Here is a 19,354-nt window from a genome sequence, read left to right as displayed (position 1 = left end):
TGCCAAAACCAGATCAATTCACCATATGGAAAGCCTTTATGGCTGGGCATGAGATGACGCTACTTTCATTTCTGCATGTGCAGGCAGGCATGCAGGCAAGCATCATATGCAGCAGGGACAGCCTCATGACCACATATTGTGCCTCTGTGCACTGTGAAGCTTCGTCTAACAGGAAGCTCCAACAACTTGAGGATATAAAAAGAGCTGAGAGCGAAACGGTGTTAAACAAGACTCACTAATGTGGCAGTTACATTAAAGGAACTAGGTTCTCTTAACCTCAGGTAAGACTTTTCATATTGTATGTAATTGTTATATGTCCATGTCAACAATAAGGTTTTGTTTTATTGGTAAGGTCTGTTGGTCCTAGAAGCAAAGGCATCAACTGGTAATATAAAACGTGCGAGATTCTGATCACAAAGGGATCTGCATGATTCCAGGGTAAGAGCAGTGTCACAGACATAAACAAATCAGATGATTGGCCTGTGAATATGTGAGTACTTGGAAGTGCATGGATAGCATGGCTTGTCTCTGAAGACCTCTACATTGTAATCAGCAGCAGAAGAGATCAATACCATCCTCCGTCCAGGCTTTTAGTTCTCTCCGGAGATAATTCTCCACATCACCATTGCCCCATTTCTCCTCAGTGTGGTCAACCTGTCTCTCATCCTTTGTCTTAGAGTGTACCAGCAGTGTGTGTGGATAGTTATCAGGGATTGAAGTAGCTGATTTTTGTGCGTAAGTACAGTACCTCCATATTTTTTTCCTCAGTACATGTATGCAATACAGTGACAATAGTTGTAATCTTACTGTACGTAGTCATTTTATGTCTTTTGTGGTGTTATTTTCATTTAGCATCTGAAACATGGCTTTCATCATTTTTCTTCAAAAGCAACATTTCTACTAAAATAGTTTCTAGCCCTGTCAAAAAATGATCTGTATTGTGGGCAGCAGATGCATTTGTGAAAGGCCATGTGTAATATAAAACTGATAATGTCACTGTAATCTGAATGGTGGTGAAGAAAACCAGTCTGATACAATTATGCCTGGCTTTTTGCTTCTTGAAACCGGCTAATAAGATTCAGTCCATTATAGAGAGTAAGACAAAATTGTGTCAAACCAAGATAGTACTCTGTAAGTAAGTGAAAACTGCTTTGTAGGTATTAGGAGTTGTACTGGAACTGATTTGGCATTTTAAAATTATATACAGTATGCAAGAGATAGCATGTCCTTGGGATGTGCTGCGAATTTTTCAATAAAAATCTTACCACAAGCAATAAACAACTTGGAACAAGAGAATCAAGCAGGAGTGGACATACGAGATCAATAAGTCGGCTTCTCAAGTTTCTCAGCAACACTAAAAACCTCCAAGTCATCATTGTGTATAGATACACTGGTGCTCACATCCTCATATGGCAATTTTAAAGGTTTCTGTTCTGTATTGTGAGGTTGTTTAGTGCTACAAATGTACTTATGTGATAGTCTCACTTGTACTGTGAACACACTATGTTCTTCACACTGATATGTGTATATTTTAGCTCATTTGATGAGGCTAAAGAGTAGAAGAACCGTCCAAAGTCATAAAAGAATAACTCTGCTTGTCCTTTCTCAATTGTTTGATCATGTGCTTGGACCATGGCAGACATCACAGAGAGATGTGACATGACTGTTTTGCCACGAGATCCCCTATGACACTGGCATTGTTGAATCACTGGTCACCCCTTCCCTTTTTCCAGGCGATTTTACAAGTGGACCGTTTTCATATGACTTTTGGTGAATATCTGGTGAAACAAGGTCATACTTAAGATTGTTGCTAAGGGAGAGCAACACAGACATGTTAAATAAACACTTTGTTTGTGCTCTGTGGTAAAACATCACAAGACTGAGCACATGGGGTACCAAGACTGATTCTCATAGTGTGTGAACTTGTACCAACAGTTGCGCTTATTCAACATTGTCCCAAATATCACTGTGTGCCAATGTCTTTGATTTACAATGCAACAGCTGTGGAGATGTTGAACCACTGCTAATGTCTGAAAGAAGCAATACAACTGGAATATTAAATAGAATGGAATAAAATGGAATATACTGTAGTTAATTGTTAAAGAAATATTAGAATTCATTATTAAGAATCTAGTATTCAACTAGAATCCTAAAGCAGATTTTCCAAAACAAGAGTCTTAAGTGATCATGGAGTATTGACTTAAATGCAAGACTATAGATTTCATACTGTTTTATGTAGATCATGAATTGGGGATGACTTCCTAATGGCACTTTATTTCCACATCCCTTTATCATAGTATTTCAGACGACACAATGGCAACACCAAAGAACCATAAGAGGAGGCCATTCACCCTGGAAGTGGATGACCAGACCGACGAAGAGCGTGCTCAGAGCAAAGAACAGGGCACAAAGGATCACTGGACCTCTGCATTTGGCGTGGGTGCATCCAAAAAGGAAAAGACCCCTATGGACTCTGAATATCAAGAGGAGCTTGGAGAGCCCTCTTCACAGATTAAAATCAACAGGAATTTCGTCAAGTGAGTTGTGATATGTAGTTAATCATAATTCATAACACTCATTTATCTTTGTAAGTCATTGCAATCAATGACCTCGACATGGTTCTGAAAAGCTTGACATTGCAAGTGCTATTTGACTGTTGGAATGCCATATGTTTTTACCCTACTACATCAGGATTTCACTTCCAGAGATTTTTGTACACATGTAAAAAAATGTTTAACATTATACAGTGGCAGTGGCACCTTAAATGTTTGTCTTATCTAATTGCATATTGTTGTGCATATAATTCTTGGCTGTCAAAATATTACCAAAGCTACATTTCTTCTCTTGGAATCTCTTGTTATGCAGGGGCATCAGAGGAATAACAGGTGAAGCTGCCCAAGACAAGGACAAATGTGACATGAGAAGGCTCTTCTCAGCAGTTTCTAGTGGAGAGGTTGCTCAGCTCGAGGGACTGGAGCAGTACCTGCGCCGGGCCATGAAGCACCTGACTGACTCTGAATGTAAGGCTGAAGTTGACTAACTATCTAAATATTTTTATTCACATGCTGAAAGAACATGGGCACACTGATGTTTGACATTCATGGATCACACTGATGTTTGACATTTAAGTCGTTGAGTGCCACATTGGGGTATTTCAAAAGGTCATCATGTTTCATGGCAGCAGCCAGACCAGCAGATACCCGGCCACTGCTGAATTACTGATGCTAAGCAGGTATGGGGTTGGTTAGTGCTTGGATTGGAGACCTCCTTGGAAAACTAAGAAAACTAAGTGCTTTTCAAGGCACTCAAAACTTTACAGTGAATGGAGAGCCTCACTAACCACCACCAATGTGCAGTGTTGGGAGTAATGCATTAAAAAAGTAATGTAATTACAGTAATGCATTGCTTTTTGCTGTAATGCAGTAATGTAAGGCATTACCAATACAATTTCAGTAATATTTTACTCGGTACAATTCTCAGTAACTGAAGTTACTTTGCTTTTTAATCCAAAATTGAGAAATGCTCAATTGGCACCAGAGAAGATTATCCAAGAATTAAAAAAAGTAATCTATGCTGGTCCTGGAATTTGATTGCCTTGTTTAGATGACTAGAAAGGGAATTTGAGTTATCTCTGCCATTCATGCAACAGATCTAACATGGTTAGGCTATACTTCTCATTTCAAGCAGTGAGAATAACTAAAATGTTGCTTTTACAGACAAAGATCGTAGCCATTATTCTCAAACTATTTGCATTAAGTCTACACCACTGTAAGTGGAAGGAAAGGCAACCAGCAATGATGAGAACCATTTAGTCAACATACAATTTCACTATGGCTATATTTTACTATATGGAGTTGTGAGTGACCTTTGGGGCCTACATTGTCCCATGAGCCAACTGCAACCATTATATTGTTCTTTTGTTAGCCTTAAGCCTAGCTCAGTCATTATGCCATACCACATCACCTCCTGCCGTGTAATGAGCTGCATTGAACAAATGAAGATCTATTGAGAACACCAAATCCATATTTCCTGTTATTTTGGTGAAAGTAATGTAAACGTAGTGTAATGCCTTACAATTCAAAGACAGTAATATTGTAATGTAACAAATTACTTTGAGATGACAGTAACAAGTAATAAATAATGCATTACGCTTTTGAAGTAACTTGCCCAACACTGCCAATGTGTAGCACCCCCCTGGGTGATGCACGGCAGTCATTATGCACCAGAATGCTCACCACAAACCAGCTTGTGAGGAAAGAATGAATGAGCCAGGTTGGGAATTTAACCAGGACACAGAGGAACCCCCTGCTCCTTTGCAATGCATGCCATGGGATCTCAAATGACCACAGTGAGTCAGGACCTCAGTTTAACCAGAGACTTTCTAATGTGGAGACAGCACTCAAAAAATCCTCCATAGAAATGCATGGGGTTAGTTTGTAACACCAATATGGCAGTTGTCTACACATATCCCACCCCTTCCTCGGCAAAATGTCGACATGTGAATACATTGAGCCAGTCATGTGGTGTGATGTGAATACATTGAGCCAATCATATGGTGTGTTGTGAAGACATTGTGCCAATCATGTTGTGAACTCGCCGCTGGAGCAAGGTTGGTGTCGTGAAGACTTGCGCATGCGCATTTCTGCCGAATAGGATGCCCGATGAGTGCCCAAAAAGCGTTGCAATATGGCCGCCGAGTGGAGGGACTTGCCTAAAAGGACTTTGGTTTAACGTCTCATCTGAAGGATGGTATCTCCTACAGCAGTGTCCCTATCTCTGCACTGGGCCATTGGGATCGATTTTTGGGCATTTTTGAGGGAAGAGTGCAATCTAACCACCCACCAATACCACTTCCATCAGCAACTAAGTTTTCTAAGGAGGTCTCCCATCCAAGAACCACATCAATTCTGAAACCAGTAACTGCTGATTTCATCATGTCCTGTTTGTTTACTGTTTCAGTGCCATGTGACTGTCTTGCGTCAAGACTTTTCACCCCTAGAATTCAAAGACTTTCTCCAACACTAATCAATGTAGGCTACTATTTTTGCAATTACATCCTCAGTTTTCATGTTTGATCATGAACCTTTCTAACTTTGTGCAGATCGGTCCAAGGGAAAGACTGCTCTACTCAAGGCTCTCCTAAATCTAACAGATGGCAGAAATGACACTGTGAAATTGCTCCTTGATATTGCGGAGAAGATGGGTGATTTAAAGGAATTTGTCAATGCAGCGTATACAGACATTTATTACAAAGGTGAGAGTTTAGTGAATATTTTTAAAATCTGGACATGTTTTAAATCTGGACACGGTTTTCCACAATCAGATATTATGACAGTATGATTTCCCCTGTAGGCCAGACAGCCCTTCATGTAGCCATTGAGAGAAGGAGTCAATACTTTGTTGAGCTTCTGGTACAGAAAGGAGCTGATGTCCACGCCAAAGCCTGTGGGAAGTTCTTCCAGCTGCATGATGGACCTTGCTTCTATTTTGGTAGAGAGATATCAAAGGGATCAGACATTGATGTTGATGTTAAGTCAAACTTTGTCACCAAATAAAAACATGCCGTTTCTGTTTGCAGGAGAGCTGCCACTTTCCCTGGCAGCCTGCACCAACCAGAAAGACATGGTTGACTTCCTGTTGGAAAACCAATACCAGAATGCAGATGTACGGGAGGCAGACTCTCAGGGCAACATAGTTCTCCACGCCCTGGTGATGGTAGCAGATAACAGCCCTGAAAACACAGATTTTATTATTAAGATGTATGACCACATTCTGACCAGAGCTGCCCAGCTTCACCCAAAAGTCAAACTGGAGGAGATTGAGAACAAGCAGGGCCTCACACCAATTAAACTAGCAGCCAAGAAAGGCAAGATTGAGGTGAGATTAGATTTAAATTCTGCATTGTTTGCTAGAAGCATTATTCCTGGCAAAAGTTTTTTTTATTTTGATACACCTTGATTTGTTTCTCCATAACGCATTGAATAATTCTCTTACTTCTCCTCTCCTCTTCCTTCTTGCTGAAGCTGTTTAAACACATGTTGCATCGAGAGTTCCAGGATAAGAAGACCAGACATCTTTCCAGAAAGTTCACGGAGTGGGCCTATGGGCCGGTTTATTCCTCACTGTATGACTTGTCATCACTGGACTCATATGAAACAAAGTCTGTTCTAGAGATAGTCGTTTACGGCACTGAAATCCCGGTAAGTCTACATTTTGCTTGTGCTCATGGTAATTAGGTACATAAATATCATATTGAGTCAAGATCATGTTTGAATGCTTCAAACTAAAATTTCTAGACATACCACGTTTATACTGTCATTTCAGAATCGTCTGGAGATGCTTCAGGTGGAGCCACTCAGTCAGCTGCTGGAGGAGAAGTGGAGGAGATTTGCTCATCCAATATTTCTCTTCACTTTTGTGGTGTATGTGATTTACCTCAGTGTTTTCACCACCGTGGCCTATTTCCGGAAAGATGGATCAGATGGACTGGTTGGTCATTCACTTTTTTTTACTTTAGTTGTTTTTTACTCCATGATTGATTGCTTTGAAAAGACAGAATGGTTTGACTTGCTCTGCTGATTTAATTTCTCCCAGCCACCATACCCACTGGAGAATACACTGGAAGATTATTTTCTTGCATCAGGGCAAATCATACTTCTCTTGGGTTCGCTTTACTTCTTCTTCAAAGGGGTATGTATCACACCTAGAATGCGAACCATTGTTATTAAATAGTTTGTTGCAGTCATTCTGTAGGACAGAAATTACATTAACGCTGTTCTCTTTCAAGTTATCAGATTTGAAAAGAAAACGTCCAACCCTGGAAACCTTGTTAGTAGATGGCTTCTGTGAACTCCTTTTGTAAGTCCCAGGAAAAAAATGTGTTTAAAATAGAAATAAATGTTTAAGATAGTGGGACATTGACAACATTTACAACAAATTCTAACAGCCATGATCTTATTTTCTGTGCCTGACCCGGATCCCAGTTTCACCCAGGCAGTGCTCTTCCTGGTCTCCGTGGTGCTCTACTTCTGTAGTAGGAAAGAGTATCTTGGGTTCATGGTGTTGTGCCTTGCTCTCAGCTGGATCAATGTACTCTATTACTCTAGAGGGTCCAAAAACATGGGCATCTATGGAGTCATGATACAGAAGGTACCTGCATGCACTTCCTCCTGTGTTTGTGTTTGTGGTTGTGTTGAGTTCATTTCAGATATAACACAATTTTTTTGTCATTACAGATGATTCTTGGGGACATTTTACGTTTCCTTTTTGTCTACATGGTTTTCCTCTTTGGATTTTCAGCAGGTACACAGATTTCATACGAAATACTAAGAAATTAGGTTTTGGAAAAATATTATTAGGAAATATTAATTTGCATCTTTTGTATGATTGATCACGTAATCAAGATAGATACAACATCATGTAACCATTAAAAGACCGTCCAAAGCTCATATTATCTCTACTGTTTAAAAGCCATTGACACCAATGAAAATGAGTTAGTTCCACTGCCTTTGTGTGAGCCATCTTAATGTCTTTACCCCCTAGCAATAGTCGTTCTACTGGATGAACCAGAACCAAACAACACAACAAATGTGTCAAAAGCCCGTTTTTTTTTTACAACCGATGACTCCACCACTTGCAAAAAGCCAACTTTCAAAAACTTCTACTTCACCACTCTGGAGCTGTTCAAGTTCACCATTGGCATGGGGGACCTGGAGTTCACTGAGCAGTACCGCTACAAGGAGGTGTTCTATGTGCTGCTCATCTCCTATATCGTCCTCACCTACATCTTACTCCTCAACATGCTCATCGCCCTCATGAACAAAACAGTGGAGAAGACCTCCAAAGAAAGCACAAACATCTGGAGACTACAGGTATAGTGTCTTTCCGCGCTGCTAGACGACTCTGGCATGGTCTGTGTGATCTGCATGCTTCTTCATGTTGGCACCTGTGTTTTCATGCGTTCCCAGAGAGCCATTACCATCCTGGATATAGAAAGACGTCTACCAAGGTGTTTGAAGCACAGACTTCGCTCTGGAGTGGAGAAAAACCTGGGCAATGGCAACGGAGAGGACTGGCGCTGGTGCTTCAGGTAACTCACATTTGTGACTCACAAATATTGTACATAGACATACACACATATATCTACATTGGCTTGATGAAAATGTTATCTAAATTATACTGTTAAAAAAAATTAAGGGAACACTCTGAGCACAAGTAAAACTTTTGAGGCGAGTGTTTTATTTTGCAAGAACTGTCAGACATTCTGTGAATGTAGTTTGAGAAAGGAAAAAAGGGAAAGGGTGGAAGGTTTCCAAAAATGTGTTTTAACAATTGTGGAAAACTGTAAGTGTTCCCTTAATTTTTTTGAGCAGTATATATTAAAGGATATATCTTTGGCTTTCTTGCTGTTCATTGACACTAGCAGAAGTAGTAAGACACGCTTATACGTAGGCATGAAACAGATGGCACGGTTGAACATGACACTAGCACAACAGGAAAACCACAGCAGACATAAATCAAAAACACACTGACTGCTCCCTAACAGGAAAAAAACATGCTTACATGAACAAAAGAAGGACACCATATGACATTAAAACACTAAGAATTTAGGCATATTTCGTGCTCACATTAACCAAAGAGGGACACTAAACATGTAGGCATATTTCGTGCTCACATTCACACTGCATCATTGCCGTCTGCATCAATGGCACAACACAGAGCAGAGTGAACGCCATACGCTTGCTACAGGATACAACAGAGCCACATGACTGCATGTGTGGCACATAATAACTCTGTTCACAACTATAGGGATGTAACGGTATGAAAATTTAACCTCACGGTTATAGTGACCAAAATTATCAGGGTTTTCGGTATTATCACGGTATTTCTAAAAGTGTGTTCAATATGTTCAGAAAGCACTGATAGACCTACACAAGCTGAAATAGTTTCAATAAGTGTACCGTTCACTTTTTTCTTCATGTTTAATTGGCTATGTGCTTATAGCTTAACTTACCCTACCATAACTTGGAGTTTGCTATTTCTACTATTTGGATGCAATGAGTGAGACCAAAGTGAACATAAAAAGAAGCAGAGTGGCTACATGATACAGTGCACATTTTGCGGTGAAAAAGTTCCGCCTTTTAAAATCAGGTGTAGCCTAATCCGAATCGTAGTTAAAACCATCAGTTAGACAACAGAATCAGTAGGGTACCAGTTTTGTTCCATTGTACCAGGCCTACTGTATGTCAAAAGCAGGCTCGGATGAAGCTGGGAAGGATTAAACACACGGTTTCCACACCGCGGTAATCAACAGTGATAGTCATGATGTTTGAAATGAAAACGGTAATTATTATCGTCAACATTTTTATCGTGGTTTACCATTATAACGGTAATCGTTACATCCCTATTCACAACCAAAGTAAATGGCCCAGTTTTACCCATTTGTGTTCATGAATGTATGGGTTGGTCATAACTAATAATGACCAATTAGAGTAGGGGTCATCAACTAGTGGTCCGCAGCCCACTCCTTGAGGACACTGCTCTGACCATGGATTCAGTAATGTAGTTTCAATGTGGGAATCAGTATTCTTATTCATTGGTGGTCCTGGGGTTGCCTCCATAGTCAGAATGATGGTCCCTGGTTTGCAATCAGTTGAAAACCCCTGAATTAGTGTGTGTTATTTGTTGATTTCAGAGTGGAGGAAGTCAACTGGATCAAATGGAATACCTGCTTGGGTATAATCCATGAAGATCCTGGGAATCAAGACTTCAGGATATCAACGCCCCCACCTGGCAGACCAGGGAGAGGTAATTTAGTGGGCATCCATTTACATGACAATTATTTACATTTATTAATTTGGCAGACACTTTTAGCAGACACAAGAAGCTTTCATCCAAAGCCACTTACAGCAATAGAATAACATCAGTGGCGGATGCTGCTCTTTGAAATAGAGAAAGCTGTAATAAGATGATTCCTGCGCTCAGATCTGCGCTGGTTTCTACACTTAGTTGATAAATGAGGGCCATTGTGTATATCTAAGCAACATATTGCAATATTGCAGTTTTGGTTGCCATGAATAATTGCATGCTGACTATGACTCACCACAAGGGTTTCACTTCCTTCCACTCTTTGTCTGGGTCTGGGTGAGCACGAGATCTATCCTGCCCACATTGGAATTTAACAAAAATATCTCACAGGTCTTAGTTTTGGGACCTAAATATTAGGTAGACAAACGTTGAGCAAAATCTGAGACGGTGCAGGCAGCAACCATTATCCTGGATTTTTTCTGATTTGACATGGAAATGACCCATCAGCATCAGCTCAGCATCACCATTGTGTTATGAATGTAGGCCTACTTTCAGAAACTGCAGCAACCTTCTAAATAAAGGGTGGGTTATTTAGAATGTTGCTGCAGTTTCTGAAACTGCATTCTACATCTACATATTCCAACGGAATGGTGATGCTGAGCTAATGCCTATTGTTGTCAAACTGATATATGAAAGTAAGCCACCAGACATTTTAACAGTTACACGGCAAGACTCAAAGCATTAGATGTGTGAGTGTTAATACATGTTTTTATGCTCAATACATACAACAGAGAGAAGCTGGCGAGGCTTCCTGAGGGACTTCAGTCAGCGCCGGCCTCATGAAGGGCAACAGCACGCACAAGAGATGAACCTTCTCTCAGTCAGCCACGTTTGATCAAATGACTACTGTTCTCCAATCAGCAGTTCCACATGTCACTGTTTATCAAAGACTTTTAAAGATTTCAACTTTCAAAGATTTGAAATGAGATTAGATTAGATTCAGTGTTGTTGTCATTGTGCAGAGTACAAGTACAGAGGCAATAAAATGCAGTCGGCGTCTAACCAGAAGTGCAAAAGAAAAAAACAGAATTATGTATAAAAGGTGCAGTTATATAGACTTAGAGTGCTACAGCATGCCTCATGTTTTAACATGAATAATATATACAATTGGATATAGTTGGGTTGTATTTACAATACAGTAAAATGTGTACAGTATGTAAATTACAGTACAGTATATGCAGTGTGTGTGGAACTGTATGTGTAATATGAATAGATTATCTGGACAGTGTGAGAGGTCCAGTCTATGCAAGATAATAGTGCCAGAGGTCAGAATGGTATAGTACAGACATGTCAAAGTCAAGGCCCGCGGGCCATGGACGGATTATGAACTTTCGGGCCCCTGGGCCTAGATGTATTGAGGGCCTCCAACTAATTGTTGCATATGTTTGAGGGGGGGTTTGGGGGTCCTCCCCCAGAAAAAAAAGAATTTGTTTGATGTGATTTCCTGTATTCTGGTGCATTTTGGGGGTGGCCAATACTAAATTCAATCAGATTCATAGCCTACATCCTGATTTGTTGATATTGAGGCAATGATTCCATGCAAATGCTTGGGCTTCAGGGCCCCCTGACCTCTTGGGCCCCTGGGCCTGGCCCCGATAGGCCCGTGCAGTAATCCATCCCTGCCGCGGGCCTGGTGTCTGTGAACGGCACGCTCTTTCAGTTTAACTTCGTTGAATAGGGTGCCAGATTTCTACAGAGCCTTCCACGCGAAAACCCGGCTAAAACACACCGTAAAAAGGCCTTAATATGGCAGCATGCAGGTCACCATTTGTCAAACTATGGGCCGCGGTCCGCAATGTGGACAATGGTCTTCAGAGTGAAATTATTCCCGGGCCATTTGCTACGCAATTGATCAAGGAGCCGGCGGACAGAAAAAGGAAACAGACATTTCTGCAACTAGATGTACCGCAGAGCGGTACAAAATATGACCGCCGCCCAGTCCAGCACATTTTTTCCACAAAAAAGAAATCACGCTGAAAGGCCTATATGATCCTAACTGTCTCACTAAATTGCATTATCCACACTCAATTCTCACTGGTATCTGCTAGACAACAAGTACCAAAACATGATTAGTTCATAGATTTCACATGTAAAATTAATTTTATACAACCCCACCTCCATCTTCTTGCCTGTTCATAATTCTGAGAAATTCTTGATTGTTTGTGTTATGTGTGTGGGTGTGTGTGTGTGTGAGTGTGTGTGTGTGTGTGTGTGTGTGTGTGCGTGCTTGTGTGTGTGCCTGCGTATGTGCCTGTGCATGCAAGCGTACATATGTCTACTGTATGAGTATGTGTCATATGTATGATTACTGTGAATGTATGTGTGTGTGTGTGTGTGTATCTGTTTGTGCACATGTGTGCACATGAAATGGGTTATCATGACCCCTGGAGGCGAACATACGGAAAAAAATGTCATCCTAGGCCCTACAGTTCTCAAGATATTCACAGAGAACTGTGTCTGCCCTACCCTCGTTTCGGGGGGTCCAGTCCAGCGGGGGGGCTACAGATCAAAACGAAAAATGACGGTTCCATGCTATCCATGTGGGGGTACATGCCCACCAAGTTTTGTGTACCCCGGTCTTTCAGTGTCCCGGGAATCTTTGTTGGTGTACGTCACTAAATGTACACATAAATTATTTTATTGTAAGGCCCCCCATGAACGAAAGTACACAAAACTTGGCATGCATTCGGAGGGTGTCATAATGATCCTACACTTTCAATTTCGTGCAGTTTTGACCTTGTCAGCCAGAGATATTGTGATGAAAACACCACATTTTTTGCTTTTTAATTTTTAACTAGGTGGCGCTATACATGAAATAAGTGGTAATGGGATGGGTTGACATGCCCCCTTAAGACCAACATACAAAAAAAAGGTGGACCTCCTAGGCCCTACGATTCTCGAGATATTCACAGAAAACTGTCTCCGGCCACCTACAGGCCAGTTGGTGTATAGTAACATAAATGAATTTATTGTGTGGCCCCCCATGAACGGAATTCCACGAAACTTGGCATGCATTCAGAGGGTGTCATAATGATCCTACACTTCCAATTTCGTGCAGTTTTGACTATGTTAGGTCACAGATACCTGCGATTACAACACCTCATTTTTACTTTTTTGTGTTTAACTAGGTGGCGCTATACATGAAATGAGTGGTTATGGAATGGGTTGACATGGCCCCTTGAGATCAACATACAAAAAAAAAATGGTCCTCCTACACCTTACGGTTCTCGAGATATTCACAGAAAACTGTGTCTGCCCTACCCTCCTTTCGGGGGGTGCAGTCCAGCGGGGGGGCTACAGATCAAAACGAAAAACGATGGTTCCATGCTATCCACATGGGGTTACATGCCCACCAAGTTTCGTCTACCCCGGTCTTTCAGTGTCCCGGGAATCATTGACGGAAATTTGGACATGCGAAAAAGAAAAAAAAAAAAAAAAATCTGACTAAACCTATATGACCGCCGCTTCGCTGCGCAGCGGTCATAATTAGTAGGAAATACTTGTTTGGTGTCATCAAACATAGAGACATAGAATTAAGTCGTGGTATGAGCGTTTATTCAATGCATGCGTGTGCACGTTGGTAGCAAAGCTAAGCTTCAACCTATTGGAAGGCTATTTAATTATGAAACGACATTTAATAGAACGACGTGGATTTATGCAACTTCCAGACTAACAGACTATATAAAACACTGTTTGGCATTAAGTATTAAAGTCAGCCAAAAGCTATTAATTAGTCTTAGTTAAAGATAGTTAAAGATCTCCAGATCAGTGATTTACGCATGATCTGATCCGCCATTTACCATTCACAAAAGCTGGTATTGTGTTTCCTGAATCCTTACATTCAGGCATTCAAATGTAATTAAATAGCATATAAATATTCTATCAGTGTATGAAGCTTGCATGAGGGAAACATCCCAAAACAACGGCACCCATATAACTGATGTTGTTTTGAGAAGTATTTCTCATGCAAGCATCATGCAACAATGCAAAAACAATGAAACTATTGTAGGCCTAATTATATTTTACATTAGTAAAGCAGTAGCCTACGCTGATGTGCATGTTTTCACAAACTTTTGTGAACAATCTTAGCACTTTAAACATTGACTGTTTTGAAGTGCATGTATAGCAATATAGTATAAAAATAATAACAATTGTGATATCATTATGATAATTTGATGGGGGGTGGGGGGAGGGGGTGGGTTCATGTATGTTCACATGTTCTATGACCCCAAAGTATGCCTTAACTGGGCCTCAGGTCAAAGAAGTTTGAGAAAGGCTGATGTAGACGACAAAGCAGCAAGGAGGCATCGTATGATCATTAAACAAGTTTTATGATAAGGTTGGTGAGGATGGGAAAAATCGTACATTTCTGTGCAAACTTTGCCCGCACTTCAGTCACAGTCATTATTCATTTAATCATTAAATAAAATACAGTACACGTCTTGGTTCAATAGGTTACGTGCAGTCATTTTAATATGTTTTAATAAACATTGAACCAGTCCGGCCCTCGGCTTGTAGCAAATTTGTTTATTTGGCCCTCTAATGTATTTGACTTTGACATCCCTGAGGTTGTATGAGCAGTTGTAACGATCCTGTGTTCCCTGTCCCTCCTTTGTTTACCTCCTGTGCCATGTGCTCCTGTGTTTACTTCCTGTCCCTGTGTTTTAGTTCCTGTCAGCCATGTGCTCCTTTGTTTGTCTTGCCATGTCTCAGTTCCCTGTGTCTCCGCCCCTCACCTGTTCCTCATTATTAGTCTGCTAGTTTAATTATGATTTCCAGCCCTGTGTTCACCTGTCTCTTGTTTTACCTTGTTTCTTGTCCACCTGTGCCTTGTTAGCCTTGTTAAATCCCTGTGTATATAAACCCCTAGTTTCGTTATGTTCCTTCTGTGTCATTGTTGTAATATTCCTGCGCTGCACTCTGTGGCCCCGTTTACACGAAGGGAAGACGCAGATATTTCCCTGCGGTTTGGCCTCTCATTTACACGAAAACCCCGTTTTTATCACAGAAAACGATTATTTCTAAAAACTCCGGCCAAAGTGGAGATTTATGATAACGCCGGTTATGTGTTGTCGTGTCAACTGGGAGAAACAGGGTTTTAGGTTCTCAAACGTCACATTACGCGCCAGAAAATGCTTAAAGTGCGTATGTCAGGTTAAAAAACATTTTTGACAAATGAAGGGACATGAAGCAAGATAGTAGTGAGTAGTGATTTTTCTTGAAAAATCAACTATAAATACAATAGAACAATATTTACAGTTATTTTAATAACTGAATTTATGAACATTCCAGGAAACATTCCAGACACAATGATGACCTCATAAGAGGGAGTCCAGCAAAGTTGGTCAATTAAAACACATGGGATAAGGGATCATACAGTAGGTTTTTTTACACTGGTGAGGCCAAAAACATGACTTCATTCCAGTCATGCTAGAGTCTACTACATGCCTGACGTAAAAATATCCTGATACCTTTTTATCTTTACTGGCAACCATTATTGATCTTAAAATGTGATGAAGAGGATATGGGTAAGTAGCAATGCTTGAAAATGCCAGTTGTGTCACTTGCCATCACATATAGGCCATAGCCTAAACTAAGTAGAATCAGTAAGCAACTCATTAGTCTATGTTCCGCCAACCATGGGCATATATGCTTTTCTTTAGAGACCTGACTATGAAACCATCAGTGTATATGTGCTACCACTCATTTGCTCTTTATATACATCTGCTTATCAACTAATGTTAGCTATAGACAGACTATTAATTTGCTTACTGATTGTACTTAACTTGTTGTATATGAAAGCCTATGTGATGGCAAATGACACAACTGCCATTTTGAAGCCATGATACATAGTAATAGTGATCCGATCCTACTCACACCCCTAATCAATTTCTCACTGATGATTTGATGGCCATGATTTACCAAAATGTTGTAGCCTATTCATCTTTACTTTGTCCCTGCCAGTCAGGCTCATGCTTATGAACAAATGGTATGTCATAGAGAAAATTTTTGGCTTTATCAGTGTAAAAGAAAATGCAGTTAAAACCCATTCTCCCCTATGCTCAACTTTGCTGGACTCCCTCTTATGAGGTCATCACTGTGTCTGGAATGTTCATAAATTCAGTTATAAAAATAACTGTAAATATTGTTCTATTGTATTTAAAGTTGATTTTTCAAGAAAAATCACTACTCACTACTATCTTGCTTCATGTCCCTTAATTTGTCAAAAATATTTTTTAACCTGACATACGCACTTTAACATCATGTGAGTGCCCTATGTTTACAGTTTGTTTGGCTACTGTTTATGGATGCTATTAAGGTGGTACACATTTTTACGTTTGTGCAAACGCTTTAGGCCTGTTTGCATTGGCAAATATCATTCAAAAGAGAAATAGGAAGTGATTTGTTTCTGTTGCTAATTTCGGGATTCTGATTGGCTAACGTGGGATTGAGCTTCTCCTTACACTGCCACCGACAGGTTTGGCATGCTCTTGACGGCATATATACACGGGGAAACTTCTCTGAAAACTGACAGGTGTGCATGATGTTATTTTTGAAAACGGAGAGGGTGAAGTGTCCGTTTATGAAAATAGCCGGCCATGTATAAATGTAGCCTGTAACTAAAGTCAGTAAATCTACTCTTGGTGTGTTGTCCTGCTTTTGGGTCAATTCAAGTAGCAGCCCGTAACAGTCCGTGACAGCAGTATAAATACTCCAAACAATGGAAAAGGTTCAGCCTGTCAAGAAAAAAAGAGTGCATAAAGAGTTTGGTTCCAAAACGCTAAATCTCCATTTTTAAAAACATTTAGAAGTCATGTTATTTATGTATATTCATTTATTTATTTATGTTTATGTACCGTAAAACTCCAAATAATAGCCCGGGCTTTTATTTTCCCAAATCGCCAAACTGCACAGGCTAGTATTAGAGACAGGCGTCTATATGAGACAGGCCTTTAATTCCCTTTAGGCTACACAAAACTTTTCCTCTGCAAAGATGGAAAATATTATCGAATTAATTATTTCATCTTATGTCTACCTATATGACTAGGCTATCTGATGACAATTACGGATCATCATTCATTTAGTGTTGAGATTTTGTTCATTGTGAGATACAGTAAGATCCAAATATAGCGGGATAGCCAGAACAGATGAAACACGTTTTAATTAAACGTAATCTACAAAGAGATCGTATCACAGTGAAAGCTCATATTTTGTCACTAGCAAATAGCCTTATCGGTCCTTTGTCAAATACAGTTTGTATTTGACATCAGCCCTGACCAAAACTGTTCAGGAATTATTTATGAAAAAGTGGAACGTGCTTAATGTTTCATTCTCCCTCCTTTTCGGCACGAATGAAACAGCATGAGAGAGCATGAACCATATTGTTTCTCCCGTTTTGTATTTGCCAAATTTGACAACAGTCTACATTCAAATCATAGCCTACTTCCAGGCTCGCAGGAACATATTTTTGACCAGGGGTGCTGAATAACAAAATAATCATGGACGTCCGACGATTTCTCCCCCAGCATATGATTCGAATTTAGACAGCTAAATACGCCATTTCACCGCAGTGTATGAGTAGGTCTAAGAGTGAGAAGTTTTATAATGCCCTGGGCAGCCACATTCCACTGCAACTATGCGCAGCACTTGCCACTCCGACTCATCAATAAAAACTGCGCGCACACAGCAGTCCCATAGAAGCGCACTTGACTTTACATCATTAACCTATTTCAGTAGGTTATATAACCAGAGAATGTCCGTAGACGGGCTCTGATATAGCCTAGTCTAAGGTAAATTCCTTTTCTGACTTCTTTCTCTTTATCGCCATGGCATTTAGAATAAAGAATAACGTTCGCGAACCGTTCTGGTTTTGTTGCCAGCATAAAAACAAGCTTACCATCGGCCTATCCGCAAAAACACAAGGGATGAATTGAACGATGACGAAGTCGGACATATAGGCATAGTTCATATTAGAAAAAAAAGTTATACAATTTGGAACTCTAGCTTTTCCCCACCGCAGTCTTTTAATGCCATCTAATCATAACGTGCGCAGTCTGCGCCATACTTAAGCCCAAATCACAATCACGAGATGAGCAGCAACTTCATGCAACATTTTAAAACCTTGCAACTGTGACCAGACATGTGAATGCTTTGCGACGGCTTGTAACGACGTGCAACATCTAATTCACACTGCTGTAACCTCCTTTCTGTAACACTTTCATGTCATTGCGAATCTTTAAACAGACGATCTGACGGGAAGAATATTTAGAAGATTAAATACAACCCGAAACTAAAAAACAGACCAGGCCTCTACTGGAGACCGGCCTTTAACCCAAACCTGTAGCCACGCCAGGCGTTTAAAAGAGACAGGCGTCTCTTAGGGACTCGGCGATTATTTGAAGTTTTACGGTAATATCCATAAAATTGAAGTTGTGTTGTTTTGATTCAGTAAAGATAAATCAAATTACAATACCAATTACAGTTCTACTGAATTTACTATATATGAGATATAAATAAGATTTATGAAAATTCATTAAAATGGAGGATACTGCGTTTTTGGAACCAAACTCTTTATAAAGAAGTAGCAATGAAAGTCCTGGGCCAGTGCATGGATGGAGTGCAACGTTAATGCTGAGATGTGAAGATATCGGAAGCTCTTCCTGATCCTGGTGGTGCTGGACGGAGTGGAGGCTCCTGTAGCGTCTAGCGGGTGGGGGGACAGTACAGAATCCGTGATTGCGCTGGGATGTGTCTTTGATGATGCTTTATGCCCTGCCCAGGCAACGTTTATGGTAAATGACTTCAATGGCGGTGTTAAACATCCATGGCAAGATATGGCTGAAAATGCAGACGTTTATTTTGAATAATATTGTCATTATAAAACTTTTTCATTAAAAATTCATGAATTTAAAATTCATAAATAACTCATACATAAAATCCACCTGAATGCAATTCGGGTAACTGTACCACACATTATATCAACCATGCCTTGATCTACATTAGAAGAAATGTTTCTCAGGAAGGGACTAGATGGGTAGGGGATGTGAATGAATGACTAAATGACTAAATATGTATGGTATGTATGAACTAATTGTAAGGGTTTGTGACGTATGTTTTTTGTAAATAAATGAAACGTTAATAAATTACATTATATGACAATCACTCTGTCTGGGGAGCATTTATCTGTAATTCAATATTATTTGACACACAAACATCCTCAGATGCATATACGACCTATAGTATGTTTTGTGGTAACCAACGTTTTTTTTGGAACCAAAAGTCTAATTACTGTATTGAGAATTTAACAAATTATTTTATTTGTCTATTGTTTGTACTTGGGGCAACTGGTATTTAACCTTTTATAACTTGATCTAGATCTTCTAGATGCTTCTCTTTTCTCAGATTAACATTGTATGTTGATGCAGAAGTGTGTTCCATTGGGGTTTCCTTTGAGGCAGAATGCTTCAACACTGTCACCCATCAGTCG

General features: G+C 40.1%; 1 protein-coding gene across 2 annotated transcripts; it reads left to right on the top strand.

The window, feature by feature from the left end:
* Nucleotides 1-128: 128 nt before the first annotated feature.
* On the top strand, nt 129-11,370 carry LOC143112760 (transient receptor potential cation channel subfamily V member 1-like). 2 transcript variants are annotated; one of them, XM_076275033.1, is made up of 17 exons: nt 129-281; nt 678-735; nt 2,298-2,537; nt 2,866-3,020; nt 5,102-5,254; nt 5,353-5,490; nt 5,579-5,877; nt 6,024-6,200; nt 6,325-6,489; nt 6,595-6,690; nt 6,788-6,858; nt 6,984-7,149; nt 7,236-7,302; nt 7,543-7,871; nt 7,968-8,089; nt 9,695-9,807; nt 10,599-11,370. In XM_076275033.1, the coding sequence occupies exons 3-17, from the start codon at nt 2,314-2,316 to the stop codon at nt 10,700-10,702; spliced, it is 2,379 nt and encodes a 792-aa protein (XP_076131148.1). In that variant the 5' UTR covers nt 129-281; nt 678-735; nt 2,298-2,313; the 3' UTR covers nt 10,703-11,370. The 2 variants fall into 2 exon arrangements, with proteins under 2 accessions (XP_076131148.1, XP_076131149.1); XM_076275034.1 differs by lacking the exon at nt 678-735.
* The last annotated feature ends 7,984 nt before the right edge of the window (nt 11,371-19,354 follow it).

The sequence above is a fragment of the Alosa pseudoharengus genome, unplaced genomic scaffold (genome assembly GCF_046254945.1).
Source record: "Alosa pseudoharengus isolate Yale_2024_CS ecotype anadromous, Long Island Sound unplaced genomic scaffold, YU_APseudo_1.1 YU_APseudo_1.1_scf_8, whole genome shotgun sequence".
Classification (NCBI taxonomy): domain Eukaryota; kingdom Metazoa; phylum Chordata; class Actinopteri; order Clupeiformes; family Clupeidae; genus Alosa; species Alosa pseudoharengus.
This window is presented reverse-complemented; position numbering and strand designations above follow the sequence as displayed.